Below are 25,717 nucleotides of genomic sequence, written 5' to 3'. Positions count from 1 at the left end.
TCCCTGAAATGCTATCAAATGCTCTTTTAACTCTCAGAACGCCCTGGAAACGTTCCGGAGAACCTAAAACTCTCTGAAGTACTTCTGAAATACTTTTGCCCCTAAAAACGTCTTGTAACGCCCTTTAAAGGCTTCTGGGGTCGTCTGAATCGCCCTTAAGGGTCATTTAATCGCCAATGAAACCTGGCGGAATGCTCTTAAAAAACTCCTTGAATCCTTGAAACAGGTATCAGATAGCCGGCTCCAGAGGCACGTTATCCTCTATAAAATCATTTAATCATATTGACATCGATTTCAAATCATGATAAAAATTTGAGCATAAGGGGGGTTATGTTTCGTTATCATTGAACGATTTGTCTTCGATTTTTCTGTGATATGACTATTACCGTGAGAAACATTCTGGCAATTGTACAATTATCTGTAAAATCTGTGTGCATCGATTCTTATCATTGAATTTACATGCTTTAACCTTGATCATTTACAAAGTATAGTTTTATTTTCTTCTAACGATTCCTCGTTGTTACAATTAAGCTACACAAAAAACCTCTACATTATTGTTTTAATTCTTTGATTATTAAAAATTTAAGCTATCCGTCACACAATTTTTAAATGCTACTGTGTACAACAAACCGCGAAAAAAATGGCAAAAATTGGAAAGCGCGCATCCACAAACGCGGGAATGTAATGCACTTGACTCCGCAGTAGCGGCTGGTTCAAAACAAGAATGCGCAACTACCAGTCTATCACTGACTGGTGACCATTTGTTACAGACAAGAAAAAAAAAATAGAAATCCGATCAACCGCTCTGGACCGGATGCGCGCAAGATCCACATGCTGTCCGCGTAGTGGATGGTGATGGTGGTGCGATATCTCTCCTGCGTGCCCCGTAGCTCCTCAGAAATGAAAAGTTTCCATCCATAACAATCACGATATCACACAAACCCCCCCGCGACTGGAAAGTGACATAATTTCACTTTTCTCTGACAGCCCAACTAACAACTGTCCGCAACCTGCCCTTAAGCTCCGTTCCAGAGAGAGCGAGCGTTGATTGACAAGTTTGAGCAGCTAATCACGTGTCGTTCGTCTTTTTTTCCTTTCCCCGCGCAGATAACGGTGGCCGACGATACGGTGGAGGTGGTCAAAGCGGTCAGCCCCGATGAGGTGGAAACGCGCGAGAACGACCCGGACCAGGTGGCGCTGGAATCGATCGACCAGGACCATCAGGGAGCGTCCTCGTCGGTGCACTCGTTTCCCCAGCACATCCCGCTGTCGATAGGGCTGGGGCCGGGACCGCAGTCGCATGGACCGGGGCCGGTCGGACCGCACGGGCCGATCCTTGGCCATGGACCCAGTAGGGGTGAGTATGGGCGTTTGATGAGATGTTTGTGTAATCAGCTATTTCTGTAATTTAAAAAAATGTTCATTAGTTCTACACGAGAGAAAACCCGTACTCAAAATAGGAACTTTTGGAAGCTGGAAGTTTTTGTTTTCATTTGATTTTCCGTGCATAGTCGACAAATATCCCCTAAACATCTAGATCCAGTCTCGTATGATTCCCATTGAATTTTGATTTCCTTAAACTCCATTTTCTAAAAGAATTGCTCTGGAAGTCTGCAACCATCAGTGCGCTCATTAAGTGTTGGAAGTTTTATGAGATTTTCAGAAATATTTTAGAGGAGTTCCCGGAGGTTGAACGTTGTTCCAGATGACTTTCAAGGCAGTTCTAAGGATGTTTCAGAGGAGTAACAAACCGTATCAAAGCGTTTCAGAGAGCTTACTAGAAGTGATTTTCAAGGAAGTTTCGGCCCTTTTGTTCAAGGCATTTAAAAAACAAATGAGGGGATTTCAGAGGGGCTTTTTGAGAGTTTAAGGGGTGTCAAGGGGGCATCCATGAAGGTTCAAGGGGATTTTCAAAGTGTGTCAAAGCGTTTAGTGGCGTTTCAAGGGATTAGGGCTTTTAACTTTCAGGACGCACGCCATCGCGCCAGTTTGGTCCACGCTCGTGCTGCATGTGACCAGCACAGCTTTTTTTGTAGTGCTCGAGTCCTGAATTAATAATGGTAGTTAATGGAGTTTTAACGGGGGTTTCAGAGGGATTTCGAGGCGCCCTAGACAGTTTGAGGACGATTTAGAGGGGATTTCTGGAGGTTTCAGGAAGCTTTCTTGAAGACTTCAGAGATGTTTCAGGGGAATTTCAAGGCGTTTCAAGAAGATCCAGGGGATTTGATGCAGTTTTACGAAACTTTCAATGGCGGTCCAGTGGGTTTTCAGAGGCGTATCAAGTCATTTCTAGAGGTTTTCAGGGCAGTTTCAAAATATTTTTGGACGCATTTTCAGAAAGTGCAGAAGGTTTCAAAGATATTTCAGCAGGGGTTCTACTGTGTTTCAAGATGTTTCAAAAAGTTTCAAGGGACTTTAGGGAGTTTCAGGGGGTTTCTAAGGTTTTCACGGGGCTTTACGGACAATCAGCGGGCAATTAAAGGGGGTCAGATAGGTTTCAAGGCGTCTCAGGGAGTTTCAGGAGGGTTCATGGTTGTTTCAACTCATTTCACAGGCGTACAAGAAGTTTGGGAGGCGCGTCAGAGGGATTCAAAGACACTCCTATAAGCCCCTGAAATGCTCATGATTCCTCATAAAACCTCCTGAAATGCACCTGAGATTCACTAAAATTTTCTGAAATCCTAAAACCCCTTAAGACTCTCAGAAACTATCCCGAAAGGCCTCTGATACTTTTGGAATCCCAATGGAACCCCTTGAGGACCCTTGAAACATTTCTGGTTTTGAGACTCCATGAAACCACCTGAAACTCCAGAAAATAATCCCCCAAAACATCCTAAGGCCTCCTGAAATGCCGCTGAGACCTCGTGAAGCCCCCTGAAATCGCATGGGTCCCAATATAATCTCCCTGAATCCCCTTGGAGCCCTCATGAGACCCACTGGGACCCCCTAAAACGCCCCTGAGGCTTGCTGAAAAACTCGACTGAGAACCCCTGGAACCCCCTGAAAGCCCCATGAGGCTGAAATGGTCCCCAAGACCTCCTGGAGGCATTCTTAAACCCTCTGTGCCCCAATGAAACACCCCTGAAATCACTGAATCGCTCTTGAAACGTCTTGATAACCTGAGATTCATGCCCTTATGAGACATCCTTGTACGTACACTCTACCCCTCCCTTTCCCCAAAACTCCCCTGAGACCTCTTAAAGTTCGCCTGAATCCCTTGCGAGCCCTTGAAACCTCCTTGAAATAACCCTGAATATTTCTAAGGCCCCCTGAAATGCCCCTGAGATTCCCTAAAACACCCCTGAGACCCCATGAAACTCCCTGAAACCTCTTGGTACCTCTATGAAACGCCTTAGAGATCCCCTAGGACCTTGTGGAACGCCCCTGAAACCCCTTTTTTCATTTCTTTGCTACGGAGGGTTATAAGGCAAATATGTGCAACAGACACCTGAGAAGATAGCTCAGGTAGTGCGGGAATGAACTCCTACTCAACCCACTAATACGGTACAATCTAAGAACAAATTGCTTCAATTGGCCTGCTACGCTTCCTCTTCAACTTTTGTCGAAGTTGAAGAAATTTGCTTAACGAAAATTTCCTACACCGACCGGGAATCAAACCCGTCAACCGGAACATGGTCATGCTGAATACACGTGAGCTTACCGCATCGGGTATAAATATGAGGGTGGCTCTGCTTGACAACAAATCAGCAGCCTCTGGCAAGCACAGCTAGGTCGCAGTCATTCTCTTCGCAACTCGGTCGGAGACTAGGACGATGTATCAGGACTACTTCCTGGCCCTATGGTCATCATGTCATTTTCGCTGCAGCGACGACATGATTTGCGTGATCGTTCTGTTCTGTCCAACGCATTCCACCTACGATGTTTTCAGGATCGAAATCACCAGCACCGCCCACTGCCATCTCACTACGTACTTCTGTAAACCGTGGACAAACGAGCACCACATGTTTCGGAGTCTTTTCGATCGTTGACCGAGCAGGCTGGATTTCAGAAATTGACAGACATTGCGTCAGTTGAAAGTCCACTTCACTCTGTTTTCTGAACGACCACACTGACACATTTGGAATGAGCCGGTAGGTTTCTCGAACAAAGTCCAACAACAAATTACAGCAAATCGAAAACATGATTTGTATTCAGCAACAAATTGATATCACATTTTGATCTCAGTTTATATTTACTTAATTTGATTTCAAATTTTGTTTTGGGTTTGCTGTCATTTTAAATTAATATAAGTAATTATGTAGTGTTAGGATAGTAAACTATGTAAAGTTATTCTAGGGATATATCATTAGTGCAATTATATTATTGCATTTATGATTTGATATCAACCGAAAAACTCTACATTTAACGATTTTCCATTTTTCTTGCGCTGATAACAAAACACAGTTATCAATATGCTATCATCGATAGCAGGAGTTCCCAACTAACAATGATAGCTGAATAACAGCTTATTCAGCCAAAACTTTTAAAATCATGCTGAAGAGAAGATTGTTCATCTGTTGTACAACAACAATGTTTGTTGGGTTGTTTTCAATTTGCTATCACAGAACATTTTTCTGCTCTCATTTTTGAAGTTTAACCGTCAAAACGACCAAAACGAGTTATAAAAATTTGCAATATCACAACAACAAAATTAGTTTTCAATTTGCTCTCAGATTTTGCTCGGGTTGCCTTCTTTTATCCACGTTGTTCCACTCGTGTTGCCACTTAGCCAATGAGTCCACGCAAAGCATTCTCCTTGCGTTTGCAATTCACCTTCTTTGAAAGCATTTCAACCAGAGTGATGTGAACAGGAATCATCCCGGCTATAACGCAAACTGCCTCCGATGATATCGCGTGCTATTCTTACGCACTGGCCACACTTATTGACAGAAGCCAGAATGTGCTTGTTAGCCTTGTTGTGTTCTTCTTCAACCTCAATACTGCAGCTCATACCGGAACTCCATACCTAAGCATGGAGCGAGAATGATACACCCGCCAGAATACGTCTCTAGCTTCTTCTCGCACCTCTGATATTCGGTAAGATCCTGGATACAGCAGCGTTGATTACACTTGTTTACAAAATAAAACAAAAGTCGTGAACTTCTGTCAACGACCAACATTTTTGAAGCATAATTTAGCGCAGATTTCGAAACCGTGCTTCAAAAAATTTAAAGTAGAACAGTTTTTGAGTTTTAGCTCAATATCGAGTTTTACAACTTTTTAAAATATGGAATTTTATAAAATTCAAATATCTTGCGTTTTGTTCAACCAATTTTAAATATTTTTCCATTAATTAAAAGCTGAATATAATACCATTCGATCATTTGAATACAGGTTTTGCGTCAGATTGATAAAATTCAAGATATTGGCGAGTTTTGGGGACGATCTCCTTAAATTTTAGCAAAATTTCCAAAATTATATGAAGAAATGTATTTTTTTCAATAAGAAAAAAATAATTAAAAAATTCTTTCTCAACGTTTATTTGACATATCATATGTAGGCGAAATACAGTAAAAATTTCAGCTCAATCGGAGCATTGATTACGGAGAATGAGATGTGTGAAGTGAGCGACTTTGCTTAATAATAGAACAAAAATCGATTTCAAATCATCAACCTTGTATGGAAAGTCGAAAAAATTTTCGCTATACTGTAATTTTTTTCCTTCGCGTTTTCGAACTGAGGGCATGATTCTACACCAAAAACAATCATCAGCTTACCGAGTTCAAAAATGCTGTAAACTAGTGTTACCTATCTTCATATTAGACATGCCGCTCTCTTTTCGTGCGTTTCACCGGCGTGTTCAGGATGATCTTCTCCATGACTTTGCCAACAGGTATGTCGCTGGGTCTACTTCCAAATGTATGGGAAGTAGCTATCGTTCAGACCTTTCAGCAGCACTGTCCTAAACATATTCAGAAACACAAGGATTGCAGCCTTCAATACCATATTGGGAGTACCAACCGAACGGGGGGCTTTCATCACTATTAATCCTAATGTCACTATCAGAAGCTCATCATCAGAAACTTGGTTTTCTTCGGCGTCTGCTTCCATCTCATCGACATATGGTGTAGGTGGCCATGTGTTTGGGTCGTGCTTTGGAAAGAGACCTTCCATAATTACCCTCAACTTATCAGGAGACATTTCGGCTGGCCTCGTTGGAACCTTGATCGTTGCCATCAAGCGTTGGCATCTGCTAGCAGACACAACCGATTGTAGCAATGGCACTCGCGCTTTGTAATCTCACCCTTGAAAGCGGTCCTGGAAAATCTTCTTCCGTTCCTTTCTAGTTGACTATGATCTAGTTCTTTTAAAATGTTATCTAGCTCTCAGGTGTGATGCTAAACGTTACATTTCACCAATACAACAAATACCAGCAGTTTCGCGGCTCACCCTTTCTCGGTACTGTTGCACCACATGCTCTCGCTACTGCTTCCGATAGCTCCATCGCATTCAAAATCGAAATTTGTATGGAGCGTAGATTTTGGCAAGACCCCTCCGTCCACCCCTAAGAGTCTACGTAGGTTATGGACAGGCCCTTATAGAGTTTTGATACAGATTTTGTATGGGATACAGATTTTCCAAAGGAGTTGTTAAGATAAAAAAAACCCTAATTAATCCACCTGGTGGTGATGGTGCCTTTCTCGTGCCTTCGAAAACCCATTTCAACAAAACTTAAGTCACATGTTGATGAATATCGCATTTTTATACGCTTGATAAAAATTCATTTCATGGCTCCAGAAATAACATCGTTTATCTATTTTTTTAAGTTTTTAATTCTGTGTATTTTAACCTAGGCTAATTCTACAATTTATCGTTTATCTGGCTTTTGCTATTTGAGCCTCAAACCCTTAAGAAAAAGCCGCTATTGAAATTTGAGCCGCCGCTTTGGATTTAAGTCCGCAATCTTGAATATTCTGGTCGCCATTTTTGGACTCCAGACTTCTTCCCCGTACCCATTTTGCAATGTTATAGAGTCTAAAACTTCATTACACAGCCGTCATCTTGAATTTTGAGACGCCATCTTGGATTTTGGACCGCCATATTTGATATTCTGGTCGCCATTATTGGACTCCTAGGGCTTAAAACTCCATTAAATAGCCGTCATCTTGATTTTTATGCCGCCATATTGGATTTTATGCCGCCATCTTGGATATTATGATTGCCACTTTTGGACTCCAGACATATAAAATATACCCAAATTGCCAAATTCCCCATATAAAATATACCCAAATTGCGTGGTTTTAGGGTTCAAAACTCCATTAAACCGCCGCCATCATAAATTTGGAGCCGCCATCTTGGATTTTGTGTGAACATATAGCCTTTCAGTTCACTTAGGTGAACGAGAAAGGCAAAACATGTGACATCCGTGTCGCTACGCTGAAATCTTCTGGGAACCCTGTAGCTTATTAAAATCTCCTGAGACATTCTGAGACACCACTAAAACGCTCTTTAAACCTCCTGAAACCCCCATGAAACTTCTTAAGTCCACATGTAATGTCTCTGAGACTCCCAGATACTCCCTGAAACGCCCGAGAAACCCTCTAAAATGCCCGTTAGACTTACTGGAATCCCCTGAGATCCTCCAAAACAACTTGGATGACCCTTCGGAAACCTCGTGAAACGTAGCTGAGACCCTCTGAAACACTGCTTTTCTTCCGCGATCGAGTGTCCAGAAAATCCTTCGATTTGCTAAACCACATTGTCATCACATCCACCCCACTCCCAGCTGCCCTCCTTCCCACCAATGGCAGCCGCCTTCTGCCCTTGCAAGGTTTTCAAAATGTCCTTCTAGTTGGCACCTGGAGCGGCCAGACTATTATACGGATCCCTGGAACCTTCATGGAACCGCCTGATGCGCCTCAGAGCCCTGAAACCCTCCTGAAATCCCCTGAGACACTCCTGAAATGCCCTAAGCTCTATGAGGCCCTGTGAAATGCTCGTGAGAGTCCTCGAAACCTCTTCAGACACTCTGAGTCTTTCTGAGACCACCTAAAATTCTTTAAAACTAATTGAAATCCTCACGAAACCCATTTTGAATTCTCTCTGAAACACCATTGCTCCCTTTTAGGATCCCTGCCCTTCCTACCTTAGATCCTGCACACTCTCATACTATACTCCTCAACTTCTGGGGGTGATCCCGAAGAGTATTGGAATAGATTTCTTAGAAGTTTTGTTGAAGAATGCTGGGAATAAAATTAGATAACAGGCTTGGTGGTTTAGTGGCTATCCCTTCTGATTTGTATGCAGAAGGTCTCGGGTTCAATCCCTGGTCTGTCCCTTTCCTCCTACTTTGTGTCTTCCTATATACTTTATATCTCCCCGCTACAAATACAACTAGTGTACTAATGTACACCACCCGCCAATAATATGGAATCGTTGCAATACTCAGCATTGCAGCGCCCAAAAAGTTTTGCATCACCTAAAATAAGGAAGAAACATGGACCAATAAGGTTGTGGTTAAGAGTTGCATTTTCAAAAAGAATTAGAGGGGGTCATAAGTGATTTGTACCTCAAAGACCTGAAATAGTCACATTTTCGGGTGATGCAAAACTTTTTAGAGCGCTGCAATATTCAGTATGAGTATTGCAATATGCGATTCTATATTTATGGCGGGTAGTGTATAATCATATGTTCATAGCCATCGCTAGAACCAGAAACTGTAGAAAAGCCGTTTCCCTTTCTTCCAACGAGGATTCTGATCTCGATCTGGTATCCTAGCTCCAAACGAGACAAACAACTGAAGCGTCCACTAGAATTGTTCAAAAGTTTTGCACTAAAGAGTAACAATACTTCCCCTGTATTTCATACCTTCCTCTCTCACACCCACAGGTATTCCCCACGGTCACGGTCAACTGTATGGCCCTCCACCGCCGCCACCGCCTCCCCACCAGCAACAACTGCCATCGGCCCATGCCTACCACGGCCCTCCACCACCGTTGCCGCCACCGAAGCTTCAACCGAACATCGATCTGGCTCCGGAGAAACTCTACGGCGCTCCCCTCGCCGGGAACGACCTGTGGTCTTCGCCGCTCCAGGACATGCCCAAGATCGTTTCGCTGGACGTGAAATGTGAAAAGCAAGGCATGAAGGTGTTCGTTCAGTTCGATAAGCCCTTCTTCGGTATCATATTCTCGAAGGGTCACTACAGCAACATCAACTGCGTCCACTTGCCGGCCGGGTTGGGCAAGAGTTCGGCTACTTTCGACATTGGGATTAATGAGTGTGGAACAGCCGGAAATACTGATAATGCTTTGTACAATGGGTATTCGGGAACGGAATCGGGAGCGGGATCTTACTTCGAGAACATAATTGTACTGCAGTACGATCCTCAGGTGCAGGAGGTTTGGGATCAGGCCAGGAAGCTGCGATGCACGTGGCACGATCAGTACGAGAAGAGCGTAACGTTCCGGCCGTTCCCCGTGGATATGTTGGACGTGATTCGAGCGGACTTTGCTGGAGATAATGTGGGATGCTGGATGCAGATTCAGGTCGGAAAGGGACCATGGGCTTCGGAGGTGTCCGGATTGGTAAAGATCGGCCAAACGATGACGATGGTGCTGGCCATCAAGGACGACGACAGCAAGTTTGATATGTTGGTGAGAAACTGCATGGCTCACGATGGTAAGCGAGCTCCGATTCAGTTGGTGGATCAGCGTGGATGTGTGACGAGACCGAAGCTGATGTCTCGGTTTACGAAGATCAAGAACTTCGGGGCAAGCGCGTCGGTGTTGTCGTATGCTCACTTCCAGGCATTCAAGTTCCCTGATTCGATGGAGGTTCACTTCCAGTGTACGATCCAGATCTGTCGTTACCAGTGTCCTGAGCAGTGCACCGATCCAGGAGTCTTGGACGTTCACCACTTGTCCGGAGGACCTGAACATCAGCAGTACGGACCACCACCACCGCCTCCACAATCGCTCGACGCACATGTATTTGCCAACCGCAAGCGAGATGATCGCCGTATCCGTCGTACTCGTGCCGCTGGAGAACCGGAAGAGAAGGAAGATGTCGGTATGAAACGTATCATCCGAGTTGTGTCACCGGGAGATCTGACCTTCCCCATCGGCAGCCAAAACAGCACCAACGACTCCACCATGATTTTCCCAGCTCGGGAGGAAGGATTGATCTGCATGACGACTCCCGGTTTCACGGTAACGATCGTTGTGCTATTGTCGATCTTGCTGGCTTCGTGCGTAACATCCGCCTTCCTGTGCATCAGGCTGAAGCCGTTCTCGTTTGCCTCGCGAAAGGAACGAGCGGTTGCCTTCACCAATCCACACCTCAGCCCGTCGATGGCCTCGATCGTGTCCAGCGGTCCTAGCTCAATGGTCAGCGGCACGCTCAAATCCACCAAATCAGTCAAGTCGAGGAATTTCCACTCGTAGATAGTTGCTACGCTGATCAAAGCGTAGATACGGGCACACAAACACACATACACAGCAAACACAATAGTTGACACTAATGAAGCTAACACACGTATACAAACACATAACTCTTAATATCTGTAAGTACAAGTTTCTCAGTGTTGAACGCACGCAACTCATCCATCTTTAATTAGTCACAAAGCAACAATAGAACACAGTAGGCCAGAAATAGAACAAACAAAACTGAACGATTGTAGGTGCTTTGAGATTGTTTCTTCTACCGCACACAAGCTGGTAGCTGTTTTGTAAACAAACCCAAGCTAGAGAAAACAAAACTAAATCATAACCTAATACTCTATTTATTCTAGATAGACATAGTTTAGTCAATGCTGCGCCCCGCGAAAGGATCAAAATCGGTATTGTCCACATTGACGTAAAATCGTTTTCGTTGAGTTTTTGTTTTAGTGCGACACGCCTCGTTGTTTCGTTAAATGTTGAAATTGTTATCGTTTGGTAAATCGAAATCCGTAAAACACACGCTATTAGGAAGAACAAAGTTCATCAAAGCAGCAGGCGGGGAACAATGAATCAACACAATCCAGTAGTAGGCTAGGAGTTAAGTTTGCTAAGCGAATGTCTGACAGGCAGAAGGCTTTCTTTTGGGCATCGTAAAAAAGGAAAGGGATGATCACGCGTGTTTGCAAACATTCTACCGCGGTTGGCAGGCGACCAAAAGAAAGAGCCGACTGCCAGAAATGGGTCGCCATATTTATTTTTAATTATCTTTTAAAGAAAATGCTGTCAAGCAGCAGAGCGCGCTCGGCACTTGATTTGCTTCTTTTATTTATGTTTGCTAAAGTATTTTTTAAATGTAGGGTGTCTTCTTCAACGTATTTCTTTCATTCACTCATTCAACCAATTCCAATGGTTCCACTTTGCGAACCCCTCGTTCTCCCCATGGAAACCGAAACCGACGGGTTGCTTCGATCGGGAGAAACTGAACTGAACTTTCCAGCTCGTAAAAACTTCCACTAACTCAGGTTGCTGCTTGCACATGAAAGCACGCAGCAAAATATTTAATTATTGGGACTATAACAAACAAAAATTTCAAGAAAATCAAACAGCCGTACCTCCGTACATACCGTCACATCGTGGAACCATTGAAAGCGAGAAATGCAATCTGTAAACACGTACATGCGAGTATACTCTAATCGACCTTCCTCATCCTTTATTTATTTATTCCACTTACACGTACGCATACACGTCTTATTTATTGAATTAACTCTAAACCGAACTAAAGCTTATAATACTCTGTTGTTCACTATTCTCTGTTAAGCTAACAGCCATGGAACGAGGTCACATTTTAAAAATGTGATCTCTCCATTTGGGAGTAAATACTATCGCCTCAACGAACTAACCTCGATTCCCACATCCACAACGAAAATGCCTTCCTCTATGTTTGATCCTACCCTGTTCCCGAACCCACTTGAATTTTAAGCTAACATGATACTTATTAGATAGCAATTAAGGTCTCCATTAATCCGAATCTATCATACGAACAAGATGCGAATTCTAAAAGAACTATGAACTATTCATTTAGTGACACTGTTTTCTGCTATTCCTTCTAACATTATTAATAAAGAAAATATATAAGCAATTATATATTTGTGCGAGTAAAATGTATCATATTTATACTCTACAGTACACGTGCTAGCCTTACTAGGAGCTAAGTAATTTATTCTCTAGCTGATAGGAAACCCCCACTCCTTCCACAACCGATCCTGTCCGAATTCCTTCGCTCCTTGATCATTTCAAACCCGATTGTCCCTAACACCGATGTACCCAACTACTTTAACTGTTTAGTAAATATGTATTGAAGAATATCCGTGAAACGATTGTGCTGAAATTATACGAGCAATAAAGATTATTACTAAACATGAACTGTAATCATTATGGAAGTTGAATATCACAGCCATGATACCTCATACTTCACTCACTCATGTAGCCTGGGCACCTCTGGGGGTAATAGAGCCAACGTTAAAGATCTTCACCCTGAGCGCGCCCTGGGCCCTGGTAAGATTCCTATTGACTCCCTTGATTTCCTTGTTAAGGCTTCGTCACCACCCCTGGGTCTGCCTCTGTTACGATGCCTTACCGGATTCCAATCCAACGCTTGCACGCAGATTTCATCTCCGCCTTTTCGTAGTGTGTGGCCATCCCACCTCCATTTACGTTCTGGAATTTCTGTTAATATCGGCATCGTCGATCGAGCTCAGTATTCGAGATCTAGTTGTGAGACCACCAAGCTTAAATTATAAACCGTAGACTTTGGTAGATGAAAACTAGTAGCATCTGTGTAGTCTCTGCTGGCACGCACCATGTTTAGCTGGCGTACAATAGCACAGATTTCACGTTGGAATTAAAAATTCGAATTTCGGTGTGTTGGCTGATCGGATTTGGCAGCCCTAGCTGAATACCGTTGACGGGACTCGTTCGCTGCTTTGGTTCTTGCCGGCTCAATCGCCGCCTTTGCTTCTATCCGTTCTTCAATCTTCCGCCAGGTTTCATCAGTGATCCACTCTTTTCGCTAAGTGCGCAGAGCTCACCCTGGTTATTCTCGCTGGTTTCACTATATGTATTCTTGATGGCCGTCCACTGCTCTTCTACGCTACAAGTTCGTCAACAAACGATCTCTTCACAGCTGGACCATCTTATTGGCGTATGTTGAATCGTTGTCCGAGTAGCATAGCTGGATCTTGCCGATTAAAGGGTGATGACCAGACCAGAGACATTGTCCCCGCTACGTTTGTTTCGCAGATTAAGAAGACTCCGTCTCCATTTATGGCTGATGCAGATATTTTAGACTTGTGTTTCAGTATGTCTATCACGAGAAACCTACGTTACTCTATGCACTGGTCGATGGGGAAAGAGCGTGCACAGACAAACAGACGTCTCACTCTACTCACTTCCCATCGTTTCCCTTTTCAATGGATTATTTAAATATTCCGTAGTTCGCAAATCGCTCACTCAAGGCGCTTGCATCGCTTTTGCTCCTGTTTGACGTTTGCTCACTACCACCATCTACTCAGTGGGTTTGCGTACCACAGCATAATTAGCATTGGGCGATTATGTTTTCGTGACGATAATTTTTATCGCATTTTGTAGTTCTGTGGATGCTATCGACTGTTGCTTCTTCGACACACCGAAAATTGCAAGGTAGAAAAATCTCCGAAGTTCTATATACCTAACACGTGCATCATTGAAACTTATGAAATTTGTTTAAGCCAATTCTTGCCTGAAATCAGGTAATTGGCTGTCCACGTGCTCCTTTTGTGCTACGCGGCCTCTCGCTCACCACTTTGACATTTTCTAGGAACGGTGGATCATAGCCTTCGGACTCATCAAGCGTTTCGTCGAGGATTACAGGGAAGAAATCGGTGCCTTCTGGCCAAAGGAATCTTGCTTTCCATAAATAAAACCGAACCTATGTCACCACAGCCTCTTCATCTTCTTCATCAGCCGCGCCAAGCTCTACGTCGTCCCACATCAGGGTGCCCGACATGGAGATCCCAAATTTCACTGGACATTTTGACCAATATGTTCAGCACGATGTATTCATTTCAGATTTCAGATTCTTCAAATTGAAGGCCACCTTGGAAATGCACGATCAGCGTCTGACGTTCATTTCATTTATTTAGCATTAGGTATATTAAAATCATAATGAAACTGAATCAACAATTCCTCGCCACAACACTCGGTTCGTGGCTGCAGTTCTTCATCATCACCAATACGATGTGGCTTTTGTGATACGTACTTTCACATTAGCCAGAAATGCTGCGGTTTCAACAATCGGGCAAATCGAGATCTATTTTTTTTTTTGTTTTATTAACGACCTTTTAATCCAAAGGATCATTCGGGTCGGGCTTTATTCAAAATTCTACAATAATTTCGTATTCAATTTTTCATAGTCTGCCAACTTTTTTTCCATCCGTCGTGATCGTCTGCTATATACGGCTAGCCATCCTTCCACATCTTTTGGATCGGGTTCAGAGTCAGTATCAATACACGTTTCCATTTCGCTATCCTCTTCTTTGTCCAGCACGTATTGTTTGTCGATCTGCTTTGTTGGTGTCGTTGCCGTTTCGTGACGAAGTTCAGCTCTTTTCCTTGGTGGCGATCGCTCATTCGATGTGGTTTCAGTTTGCGGTTGTATTTGCTGGGCGAGATCTATTTTCGAATGGCCAAGCTATGTTTATCTGCCCCAAATGCAGAGACACACTCAACGGTCGCAGCGTTTGCACGTATATCGAAGAGACGAAGAGTCCACAACCGCCCCCATCGGTGGATTTGAATTTGCTGTCAGATCAAGTGCAGAAGTTGACCAGCCTGGTTGAAGCTCTGAGCAAGAAAGTCGAGGGCGTCGATAAGGAGCGCCCACTTGCTAAATCGGTTAGTACACCGCAGTGGCCTAAAACCGGTATCAAACGTCGTCGTGGTAATAATGGTCAGCCTGTCCAGGTTGTCGCTGTCGCTGAACGCGGAACAAACACGATCGATCTATCTGACCTATCTGTTCCATTCATCGTACCTCCTCCACAACCTCAGAAATTCTGGCTTTACTTGTCAGGATTTCAGCCACTGGTAAAGGTAGAGGATGTGCAGAAAATCGTCGCTCGTTTTTTGGATGTGCAGGACTCCTTCGATGTTGTGCGTCTGGTTGTTAAGGATGCCGATATTACCAAGCTGAGTTACGTCTCCTTCAAGATCGGATTGGACCCTGATCACCGGACCCTAGCATTGAACTCTTCAACGTGGCCGGCCGGACTCTTGTTCAGGGAATTTGAACAGCAACCCGGCAGACGACGTCCAGACAAGGTTACTACTGCGGGGACCCCTTTGGACAACGCCATGGAAGTGAATCAAGCATAGGACATTATAATGTGGACGGTGGAGACCAACTGGTCTCTACCAGAGGCGAGTATTTTGTTTTAATACCTGACGATCCCGCACCGAATTCCTATCCGTTTCAGTCGACTGACAGTGATGGGATATCTCTCAATGTTTTACGACTCGACCAATGCAAGGATGATGATCAAGCCCCGTATGGACCAGCGAACTTTAGAGGAGAGAATACCGCTTATGATATTGAAGCAACGCGATATTTGGAGGACGGCGGAGGTGCTTGCACCTCCGTCAGAGGCGAGTATTTTCCTGTTGATCTTCCCAAAGACAGACCACCGTTCGTGCAATCATTTCAGCCCTCACAAAACACTCGTGAAATGTACGTGTACTTCCAAAACGTCCGTGGACTGCGCACTAAGATCAACGAGCTTTTCCTTGCCGTGGACGGGAGTGAATACGATGTAATTGTTCTTGTGGAAACCAACCTCGATTCAACCATAACGTCTGCACAACTATTTGGCGAACACTATGTAGTCTACAGGAATGACCGCGATACGACCAACAGTCAAAAGAAGTCTGGAGGAGGTGTCCTCATTGCCGTTCATCGCAAGCTACCCTCTTCATTGATTAGGTGTGCTACAGAAGGCTTCGAATTGGTGCTGACCCGTGTCCATATTGCAAATTCCTATTTGTTTATTTGCGCTGGATATATCCCTCCCGAGTTGCGTTCCAATCCTCCATTTGTGAAACGCTTCGGTGATGCTATATGTGACAGTCTTCGACCTGCGGGCAACGATGATTTGATTGTCGTTTGTGGTGACTTCAATCAAGCCAACCTCGTGTGGAAGCAGAGTGAGTCGTCTTTTATTACTGCTGACCCCGTCAGTGTTGGTCCGGCGAGTGCATGCTTACTAGACAACATGGCTATGCTGAATTTGAATCAGTTCTGTTTCGTGACGAATCCTTGGAATCACATCTTGGATTTGGTGTTTGCTAACACTAAATCTTGTGTCATCGCCGAAGCCGCAGTTCCGTTGGTGAAGATTGATCGCCCGCACCCTCCGTTAGAAATAACATTACTCGTTGGTGACAGCGAACCTCTCTTCGAGCACGAAGATACGCTTCCGTTGAACTATAAACGCATCGATTTTGCTTCGCTGAACAACTTTCTTGCGCGCATTGATTGGACTGAAGTTTTGACTTGTTCGGATGTGGACGTTGCGGTGCAGAATTATACGGATGTTATCGCGAATTGGCTGTCTTCGAATGTGCCTAAAAAGCGATTGCCGGCGAAACCACCATGGGGAAATGCACGACTTCGCTCGCTAAAGCGCGAGAAAAATGCATGTCAGCGCCACTATCGGAGACTACGAACGCCGCTTTTCAAGCAACGATTTCAAACAGCAAGCAATGCTTACAAATCGTTGAACAGTCATTTATATATGCAATATGTCGATAACGTGCAGAACAGCTTGCGTCATAACCCCAAACGGTTCTGGAACTACGTCAACTCGAAGCGAAAACAAAACGATGGTGTACCTGCAACGATTTTTTCCAACGATGATGTAGCTTCAAGTGCTTCAGAAAAGTGCAACCTTTTTTCTAAGCATTTTACCAGCGTTTTTAACGAGGAGTGCGCAACACCCGACGATGCTACAGTAGCTGCTTCGGCTGCTCCTGAAAGTTTTTGCGACATCGATGTGCCGTTCGTGACGGATGAAATGCTGCGCAAAGCCGTGAAGAGGCTGAAAACATCCACCGCTCCTGGACCCGATAGAATCCCCGCTATTGTTTTGAAGAGTTGTATTGATGTCCTCGCTGTTCCCCTGTGCAGAATTTTCAATCTGTCGCTGCAGCAGAAGAAATTTCCTGAGCAGTGGAAAAAATCCTTCATGTTCCCAGTGTACAAAAATGGCGATAAGAGGGATGTACGAAACTACCGTGGAATTACGTCATTATGCGCTGGCTCAAAATTATTTGAGACTATTATCAATGATTGCCTTTTTGCCCAAACAAAAATGTATATTTCCACCGACCAGCATGGATTTTATCCTGGCAGGTCAGTAACGACCAACCTGCTCTCTTTTACTTCTAATTGCATCAACCATTTGGAAGACGGAAAACAGGTAGATGCAATTTATACGGATTTGAAGGCAGCCTTCGACAAAATCGATCATGGCATTCTCTTGTGCAAGTTGGCAAAATTGGGTGCCTCGACCGCTACTGTAAGTTGGCTAAAATCTTACTTATGTGGTAGGAGACTTTGCGTCAAGATTGGATCATATACCTCCTTTTGGTTCACGAACTCCTCGGGCGTACCACAAGGAAGTAACCTCGGGCCTCTTCTCTTCGCACTCTATTTCAACGACGTTGCTGCTTTGCTGGGTGTTGGCTGTAGGCTTATTTACGCCGATGACCTTAAGATCTACGTTGTCGTCGAAAGCCCGGCGGATTGCGTCAGATTGCAGAGTTTGCTATTATCGTCGCACCACCAAATCGAAGTCGTCGCTAGAAGCACATGCGAAGTTGCAGCTGCGAAGTAAATTTGAATCTATTTTTTCTGTTGCGCATCATTCAGCTAATTAAGAGCAACAATATGCACTAATCCAAATTGAGTTGCGACATTTCTAAGTAGGTTAAAAATCAATTTTCGCACGTTCGGTCACTTTGTATTTCGACCAAAAGCATAATAGACATATTTGCTAAATGGTGTGAGGAAAACCGCATGACACTTAGCATTAGCAAATGTCAAGTAATAACATTCCATCGCTCCGCGGCTCCTGTCCACATGGATTATAAAATCGGCGACACTAGTAATCAGCGCGTCAATCAAGTGAAAGACTTGGGTATACTGCTTGACACCAAACTAACATTCAAAGATTTCACCGATATCCACTGCCTCAAATCGCTGTACTGCTCGCTGGTTCGTTCAATCATAGAAACGTCATCAGTTGTCTGGAGTCCATACCAAGCAAACTGGATCGATAGGTTCGAACGGATTCAGAAACGTTTTGTACGTTACGCCCTACGATTACTACCTTGGCGGGACCGCGCTAATCTCCCGCCCTACGTTGAGCGCTGCGGCTTGGTAGGCTTCGACACTCTGGAGCGTCGTCGGACTATCCAACAAGCAGTGACTGTTGCAAAAATCCTGAACTGCGATATAGATTGTCCAAACCTTCTGGCACAGTTGCCGTTAATCGCTCCTACACGTATTCAACGTTGGACACTTGACCGGATGCTTGCGACACCGTTTCACCGTTCACAATTTGGCTTTTATGAACCGATTTCCGCCATGGTGAGAGCCTTCAACGACGTGGCTAACTTATTCGAATTTGGAGTTTCTTCAGCAGAGTTTCGGAGCAGAATTATTGCTTCAGCACGTCCGGCAGTCGCTAGTTAGATTAGTACACATTCATTAAGACGTAAGTCAGATGGATTAAAATAAAATAATAATAATAATAATAATAATAATAATAATCAGACGCGTCCTATACTTGTCAAGAATTCTCAAAACATGCCCCGCCCATTTTTCCTTGTCGTTAGTGGTTCCGCCTGCCAGCATATACATTGTTTTCGACGCGCTCACCGTGAGTCCGACCTTCAATGTTTCGCCTTTCAGGCGGGTGTATGTACAGGTCTGCAACCGTTCCAAATGTTCTAGCAATAATAACCATTTCATCCGCAAAACAGATAAATTGACCATTGCTAGCACAGCTGCGTACCACCCTTCGACAGCGCAACTAGAGCGCAGCATGCGATTCACACAGGACGAGACAACCCCGGTTGATGGACGAACCGTGCGCGGAGCATATCTGCACGGAACCAGAAATCAACCCAAATATAGGTTCTTTTCACTCATATCGGCTCTTCCGTGCGAGAACCCAAATTTGGCTATACCGCGTTAAAGCTCTGAGTGGGTAGTTTCCGTTTGAAGCCGGCAGAAATTTGCAACCCATCGCAAAGTTCTTTCTACCTAGCGATAACTTTCGAAGTACCCTAGTGGGTTGAAATAAACCCACTTTTGGGTAAACGGCAAAAAACCCAAATTTGGCTTCTCGCACGGACATTATCGGCTAGGTAGCTGCTTCTCGCTTTGTTTTTGACAACAATGCGAGCGGGAGAGCGAGGAAACAACCCACTGCTGCGTTAAAAGTTCAAGCGGTATACTTATTTTTGCGTTCTTTTAACGTATTTTTTAGGTAATCTGTTTTTTCCGTGTATAGAGCTTGCTGACGTTTATCCACCTTTCTCTTTCAAACATGCAGGCGGAATAGAATTTGTTGTCATCAGGAAAGGTTTCTCGATGAAAACAAATCCTATCCCGCCTGCATGCTTGAAAGAGAGATGCGAATAAACGTCAGCAAGCTCTATGAGTGAGTATGTTGGGCCAGAGAGAGTGGGAAAGTAAATAAAAACATAAGCAAGATAACAGGGAAGATCAACAAAATGGTTTGTAAACGGCAAAGCGAATAGGAGAAAGTTAGTTTAAGCCAGGGAAGTTCTAACTGATTTTCAAGTTGAATTTAGTGCGATTCTTAATCGTAAAATAGCGTGAGTAGCTATTGCTGTGCCAAATAGTCGTGGTAGTGTTTTGTGATTTCCCAAGGTGAGCAAAGTTAAGCAAATTCGTTTGTTGTTATTATTTTGAATGGTTCGATAATTTGCAGGATCTTATCGGATTGAAAGTGCGCCAGAAACCGTTGTACCTAGAAGGAAAAATAAAGATAAACCATTAAATGTAAGTGGTTAGGAGTAAGCTTAAAAAGAAACCAATATTAATCAAATACCGTAAACCGGGGTCAAATTGATCAGCGGGGTGAAATTGATCACTCGGGTACTATATTGTAATTCCATACCAGGAACTCTTAAGCGTCGTAATGATATTAAACTTTTGACGTCATTTGATTCGTTGATATCTAGAGATGAGTGTAGACTTTTATTTTTTTAGAAAAAAGTTAGTTTTGCCTTATTTTTTCAAGGAATTTGCAATATATTTCTCATTTAGCTGAAATCATTGCTGCTAAACAATCAATTGCTAATAGGACTTCCCGTGAATTATCTGTTTTAACATTTTTGTGGAGCCTTGGTTGGGATGTTATGCAGCCAATCAGAACATGAAATTTTTTATAAAAAGTTCATTTTATGAAGAAATAGTCATTTATTGTAATATAAATCACTTATTTCAAATGAAATTGCCTACCTTTAGGCGTTTTAGGGGAAATTTCGAAATTTAATTTTGCATTTAAAGTATTAAATTCAATAGTTGTAAGATTTTAGACGTGTTATTCGGTTTTAGAAGAGCAAAATTAAGCGGTGAAGGAAATTTTCCTTTCCAACCGATGCTTAATTGGCATTTCCAATATTTTGATATTTGAAGTTATTTAACTTTATTATTTAAGTTTAAATTTATTGAACAAAAATCTGTCACATGGTTCCATGGAGATCCACTGGGTACTGGTTTTACAGAAATTCTTTTGGCAATATTTGAACAGGCACTGATGTTATCCGCAAAAGTTGTTTTAAAGTGATCAATTAGACCCCGGATTACGGTATCTATAATGTATTTTGCTATCATTTGAATAATGAATGTAGTTTCAAGCTGTCACACAACAAACAAGTGCTGCTCTGAAAATTCGGTTTGAATAGGGTGGTCCGATTTCGAACATTCTTGAAAATTTAATGATGTTCCGACCAAATCCCGTAATTCAAAGTCCTGACAGGACAGGTTTCAATTGCGCGGCTTGCGATCGTCCGGATAATGAGGAATCGCAAATGGTATTTTGTGACCACTGCCAGCGGTGGTATCACTTCGGCTGTGTTGGCGTGACAGCTGATGTCAAGGACGTTTCGTGGTGCTGTCAGAAGTGCGTCGGAAGTGCAAGTGAAGGTGTTGTTCCTGCTGATGTGCAAGAGGGGCTGAAAGAGCTCGAAGCGGAGAAGGCGAAGCAGAAGCGGGAAATGGAGAAAGAGAAGATTTTGCACCGGAAACGTCTGGAGATGAAGCAGGAGCTGTTCGAGATGCGCCAGCAGCTGGAGAAAGAGAAGCGGGAGATGGAACTCGAGTTCGAACAGGCGCAAATGGCGAAGAAGCTCGCGGAAGAAGAAGCCCATCAGAGGAAACTCGACCAAATGCGGACGAAGATGGAGGAGAAGCTGAAGCAGTTAAAGCTGAAGCGGAATTCAGGAGCGGCCGATGGTGAAAAGGAGCTGGAGCAAGCTGTCGGAGGCGGTGAAGTGGGAAGCTCGAAAAGCGGAACAAAGAAGAAGACGGAATCGGAGCAGACGAAGCCGGGGAAAGGACTCGAGAAGGAAAAGTCGAGGAATGGAAAGCCTGGAATAGCGGATGCGACGGTAGCGGACTTCGAAGATCCGAGAGGAGCGTACCACAAACACTCGACTCCGAAAGTTTGTCGCAAACTGACACTGAAGCCGGTTGGAGGACCATCGAGTCTGCCGGAGAGTTTTTTGATCGGGCGCGGCGAAGATTATTGAGTCGGAAAGCGCGAGTTCCGAAGAAGAAGAAGAGTCCGCTGAAGAGGTGGAAAGCTGCGAAGAAGAAGAAGAAGATAGTTCCAGCGAGGAAGAGGAGAGCTCCGCAGAGGAGGAAGAATGCAGCGAAGAAAGTTCGGAAAGTTCCGAAGAAGAGAAACAGGAAGAGAAGCCTCGTCGGAAAAGCGGAAAAGAGAAGGATGGGCGGAAGAATCGGCAGCGAGAACCGACGAAGGCGCAGATATCCGCTCGGCAATTCCTGTCCAGGAAGTTGCCAACGTTTTCTGGCAGGATGGAAGAATGGCCGATGTTCATCAGCAGCTACGAGAAGTCGACGAAGGCGTGCGGCTTTTCCGACGTGGAGAATTTGGCACGGCTACAGGAGTGCCTGAAAGGAGAGGCCCTGGAGGCGGTGAGGAGCAGACTACTTCTGCCGAAGTCCGTTTCGAAGATTATCGAGACACTGCGCATGCCAGGCCAGAGCGACTGCGCAATATGCTGTTGGCGAAGGTGCACAATGCAGCGCCACCGAAAGCGGATCGGCTGGCGAGTTTCATCAGCTTCGGAGTGGTAGTGCAGCAGCTTACCGATCACCTAAAAGCGACCGGACTAACGACGCACTTGGTCAACCCGATGCTGATCCAGGAGCTGACGGAGAAGCTACCGGCTGGCATCCAGCTGGAATGGGTACGATATCGCAGGAAGACCAAAGTGGTGACGCTGCGGACGTTATCCAACTTCCTGTCAAGGATCGTGAAGGACGCTAGCGAAGTTGCTGCGTATGGAGAAGGGACCCCCCGTTCCGGAGAATCTGGATCGATGAGAGGATTGACGAGCAGAACGCACGATGGCTACGTGCATTCGCATGACGTGGAAGTGAGTAGGAGTTTGAGTCCAGCCAGGAGGGAAAGGAAGCCCTGCCGGATTTGTGGCAGAGTGGATCACCGGATCCGGAACTGCGAGAAGTTTCGGAGGCTCCTGCTCGGAGCGCGATGGGAAGCGGTGCGCAGGTGGAAGCTATGCCAACTGTGCCTGAATGAGCACGGTAACGCCGGCTGCAAGCTAAGCTTCCGCTGCAACATCGAAGGCTGTGAGGAGCGTCACAACCCGCTGCTTCATTTCGTCAGGCCGGCCACAGGACTAAACTGCAACGTTCACGCTGTGCAGCCAAAGCCAATCGTGATCTTCCGAATGATGCCCGTCACTCTGCACGGCGTGAACCCTGTTGAACCGCTGTGGCTGTTGGTGATGCTGAACCGGTGGTGGTCTGCTGGTTACTACTGGCGTAGCAAAGTACGGTTCCAGAAGCGCGCTGTGCGGAATCGGAAACCTGCGTTGTCTGTTCAGAAGCATTCTCGTCTATCCGGTGCAGACTTCCACCATTTCTTCCAGTGAACGAGGCCTCGCTGCTGTTACGATGGCTGCGTAGTTCTCGTTCATGTTTTTCTTCACCAGGAAGAACTTTTCGTCGTCTGGAATTGGTGGATCGACGAAGCGGAAAAGCGCTGAGATACTTCGCAAAGGATTCCTCCCTTCCTTGAAATAGAAAGCTGGCTTCCAGACGCAGAATTTGGGAGTATCCGCTGGGCAGGAATTCCCTTCTGATCTCCCGCTTGAACTGGTCCCAAGTTCGCAACAGGTTCTGCGACGTTGCTCGTGAGTACCAGTCGATTGCGTCCTCCTGGAGTAGATGCTTGATCGAACTCGGGAGTGTGGCGTCGTTCATGCCTTCCGACCTCGCGAATGTCTCCACGCGATCTAGGAACACGTTGAGTGATGTAGTGTCCTTCTCGCCGCGAAACTTGAAAGGCCAGTTGTGCACCGCCTTCTGTATTCGGCGATCGTCCGCTCGTTCCGGTGCTGGTCGATCTCGCCGGATTAGCCGCTCCAGGTCCTCTCGTATTCGATAGTTTTCTTCACGCGTCCGCTGTTCTCTTTCCTGCATTTCCGCTATTCTCGCTTGCAGCTCCTGAACTTCTCGTGACTGTGCTTCTGGGACTGGCCGGTTCCATGTTTCTCGCTCCCGGGGAAGATAGGGAGGTGGTGGTGAGGTGTTTCGTTGTCTAGACTGTGTCTCCCCTGCATCTTCGTTGTCTAGCGCTCGGAATGAACTAGAGAACAGCAATCCTCGTCCTTGTCCACCGGAGAAAGACGTCACTGGTGGTGGTGTGGTTTCTTGCCTGGAAGCGTCGCCCACTGGAATCGTGGCGTCCGTTTCGCCACCTACTGCTCCTTCCTCTCCACGGTTGTTCCTTCGTATGGCTACAGTTGACGTTGCTTGAATGACTACACTTTCACTTCTTGGCACACCGTTCACTACACTTGTCCCGTTCACTTTATTTAGAAGTACGTCGACATGCACCGACAGCATTGCGTGAGTTTCCCGCAGTTCGTTTGTAGGACGGATCAACAGTAATCGATCACGATAGTGGTAAAGCCGTGTTCGTATTTGGTTTAAAGCTACGCTATCGGCTGTGCGGATGGCCGCTTCTGCGCCAATGTGCAGCTGGTGAACTTGAGATTCACATTGCTCTAGGTTGGATTGTGTGCTCATGACATGGTCTGAGCTAGTAGGCTTACTATCTCTCAAGGACTCTTCTTGTATTAGGGCCTTGAGGCGAAGAACCTTGCCTCTATGTGTAGTGGGTCCAAGGTTTACTACGTGGCGTAAAGCCAACTCGTAGTTTACTTCTTCATCAGTCAAATAGGTAAAGTCCATTTTTATTTCGAATTTAATGCGTAAGGGTTAAAATTTTGATGATTATCAATGCCGGATACCCAAGTAACAAAATTAATTTTATAATGCTTTTGAAGTATTCTTCAACACCTGTTCTTTAAAACCATGCATAAACCAAATTGCTCTGCAACACGACATCAACTCAACCATAAGCCCGCCATAAGACCAAAGAGGCCCATCCTAAGATGCTCTTGGAGAGTTGTTTTTAAATTTCTCTTAAAACTTGTTGTACTTCCCAAGTTGTCCTCAAGGCGAATTGCTCTCTCCTTGGAGAATTCTTCAAGTGCACGATAAAACGATAATAAATTTGTCAGTGTTGTTGCTGATGCAGCTTTTATGTCGACAGAAAAGTTTGGTGAATTAAATTGAAATTAAAAACACAATGAAAATGACACATTATTGTAATCGGGATTAATTTATTACTCAAATTGGAAATATTTCCGTGGTGTAACAAGGATGCCAAATGCCAAGCGAAATTCATCGTATATATGTTGCAAGATACTTCCAAAAATTGCAACGCGCTTCCATTATAACGCACTAATAAAATATTTAAAAATATTATTCCTGGTCATGCGAACATTGCTCATGAGTTTTCTCAACATGGCTTCCATTGAAATCTAGGCCGGTGGTCGGTCCATCATCGATGGTTTTAATCAACATCACCATAAGATCGTCTTAGCCGGGGCCCGTGGCGTAGTTGGTCACACGTTCGCTTCATATGCGGATGGTCATGGGTTTGATTCCCAGCCCCGGCACTTGCAATTTTTCGTCAGTTGCTTTTCCCCCGAGAGCAACTGACACTGACCCTCTTCTGAGCCCCATGGCTCAAACGGACCCGGATACCTGGACATCGGCGAACTGCTACTCATAATGGACCCCCCAATCGGACTGGAAAGGAACAACGGCTATCCATCATCATCCTTGTGCTCATCATTCTACTAGGTATAAAGTAGAAAAAGTGAAAGCAGCAGAAAGGCACCAGTTCGATAAAGTAGAATAAGATTCTAGGCGCTGTACAAAATGTAAGTGCAGTTGTCAATTGAAATTGCTCACGTAGTGCCCCAGTGGACAATAGAGCTGTAAATTAGGTTAAGTGATTAAGAATAAAAAAGATCGTCTTAAATTTCTTTCAACTCATGCCAGAGCTAAAAGCATAACTCAAGAATACTAGGATTTACAACGTTCTCAATGCAGCCTGGTTGGCCTCCATCCAGAATGCCTT

At 44.7% G+C, this 25,717-nt stretch overlaps 3 protein-coding genes across 3 annotated transcripts in view; all 3 read left to right on the top strand.

Moving 5' to 3' along the window:
* Positions 1-12,306, top strand: part of LOC115256555 (uncharacterized) — a 61,999-nt gene extending 49,693 nt beyond the window's left edge. Inside the window, exons 2-3 of the mRNA XM_062845076.1 lie at positions 1,108-1,357; positions 8,830-12,306. Coding sequence (XP_062701060.1) covers positions 1,108-1,357; positions 8,830-10,385 — 1,806 coding nt within the window. The 3' untranslated portion in view covers positions 10,386-12,306. The remainder of the gene's footprint in view (positions 1-1,107; positions 1,358-8,829) is intronic.
* Positions 12,307-15,643: 3,337 nt separating this feature from the next.
* LOC134288803 (uncharacterized) lies at positions 15,644-18,968 on the top strand. Its single transcript, XM_062854685.1, has 2 exons — positions 15,644-16,801; positions 18,960-18,968. The coding sequence occupies exons 1-2, from the start codon at positions 15,644-15,646 to the stop codon at positions 18,966-18,968; spliced, it is 1,167 nt and encodes a 388-aa protein (XP_062710669.1).
* Positions 18,969-20,825: 1,857 nt separating this feature from the next.
* LOC134285381 (uncharacterized) lies at positions 20,826-21,972 on the top strand. The gene has a single exon (XM_062846006.1). It carries the CDS (start codon positions 20,949-20,951, stop codon positions 21,759-21,761), a length of 813 nt encoding a protein of 270 aa, XP_062701990.1. The 5' UTR covers positions 20,826-20,948; the 3' UTR covers positions 21,762-21,972.
* The last annotated feature ends 3,745 nt before the right edge of the window (positions 21,973-25,717 follow it).

This window comes from Aedes albopictus, chromosome 1 (assembly GCF_035046485.1).
Source record: "Aedes albopictus strain Foshan chromosome 1, AalbF5, whole genome shotgun sequence".
NCBI lineage: Eukaryota > Metazoa > Arthropoda > Insecta > Diptera > Culicidae > Aedes > Aedes albopictus.
Note: the sequence above shows the minus strand (reverse complement) of the source record. Positions and strands in the feature narration are given on the sequence as shown.

What these genes read in the sequence shown, in the direction of transcription:
- LOC134288803 (XM_062854685.1), top strand. Translation starts at nt 15,644, where the DNA reads ATGTACGTGTACTTCCAAAACGTCCGTGGACTGCGCACTAAGATCAAC.
- LOC134285381 (XM_062846006.1), top strand. Translation starts at nt 20,949, where the DNA reads ATGATGTTCCGACCAAATCCCGTAATTCAAAGTCCTGACAGGACAGGT.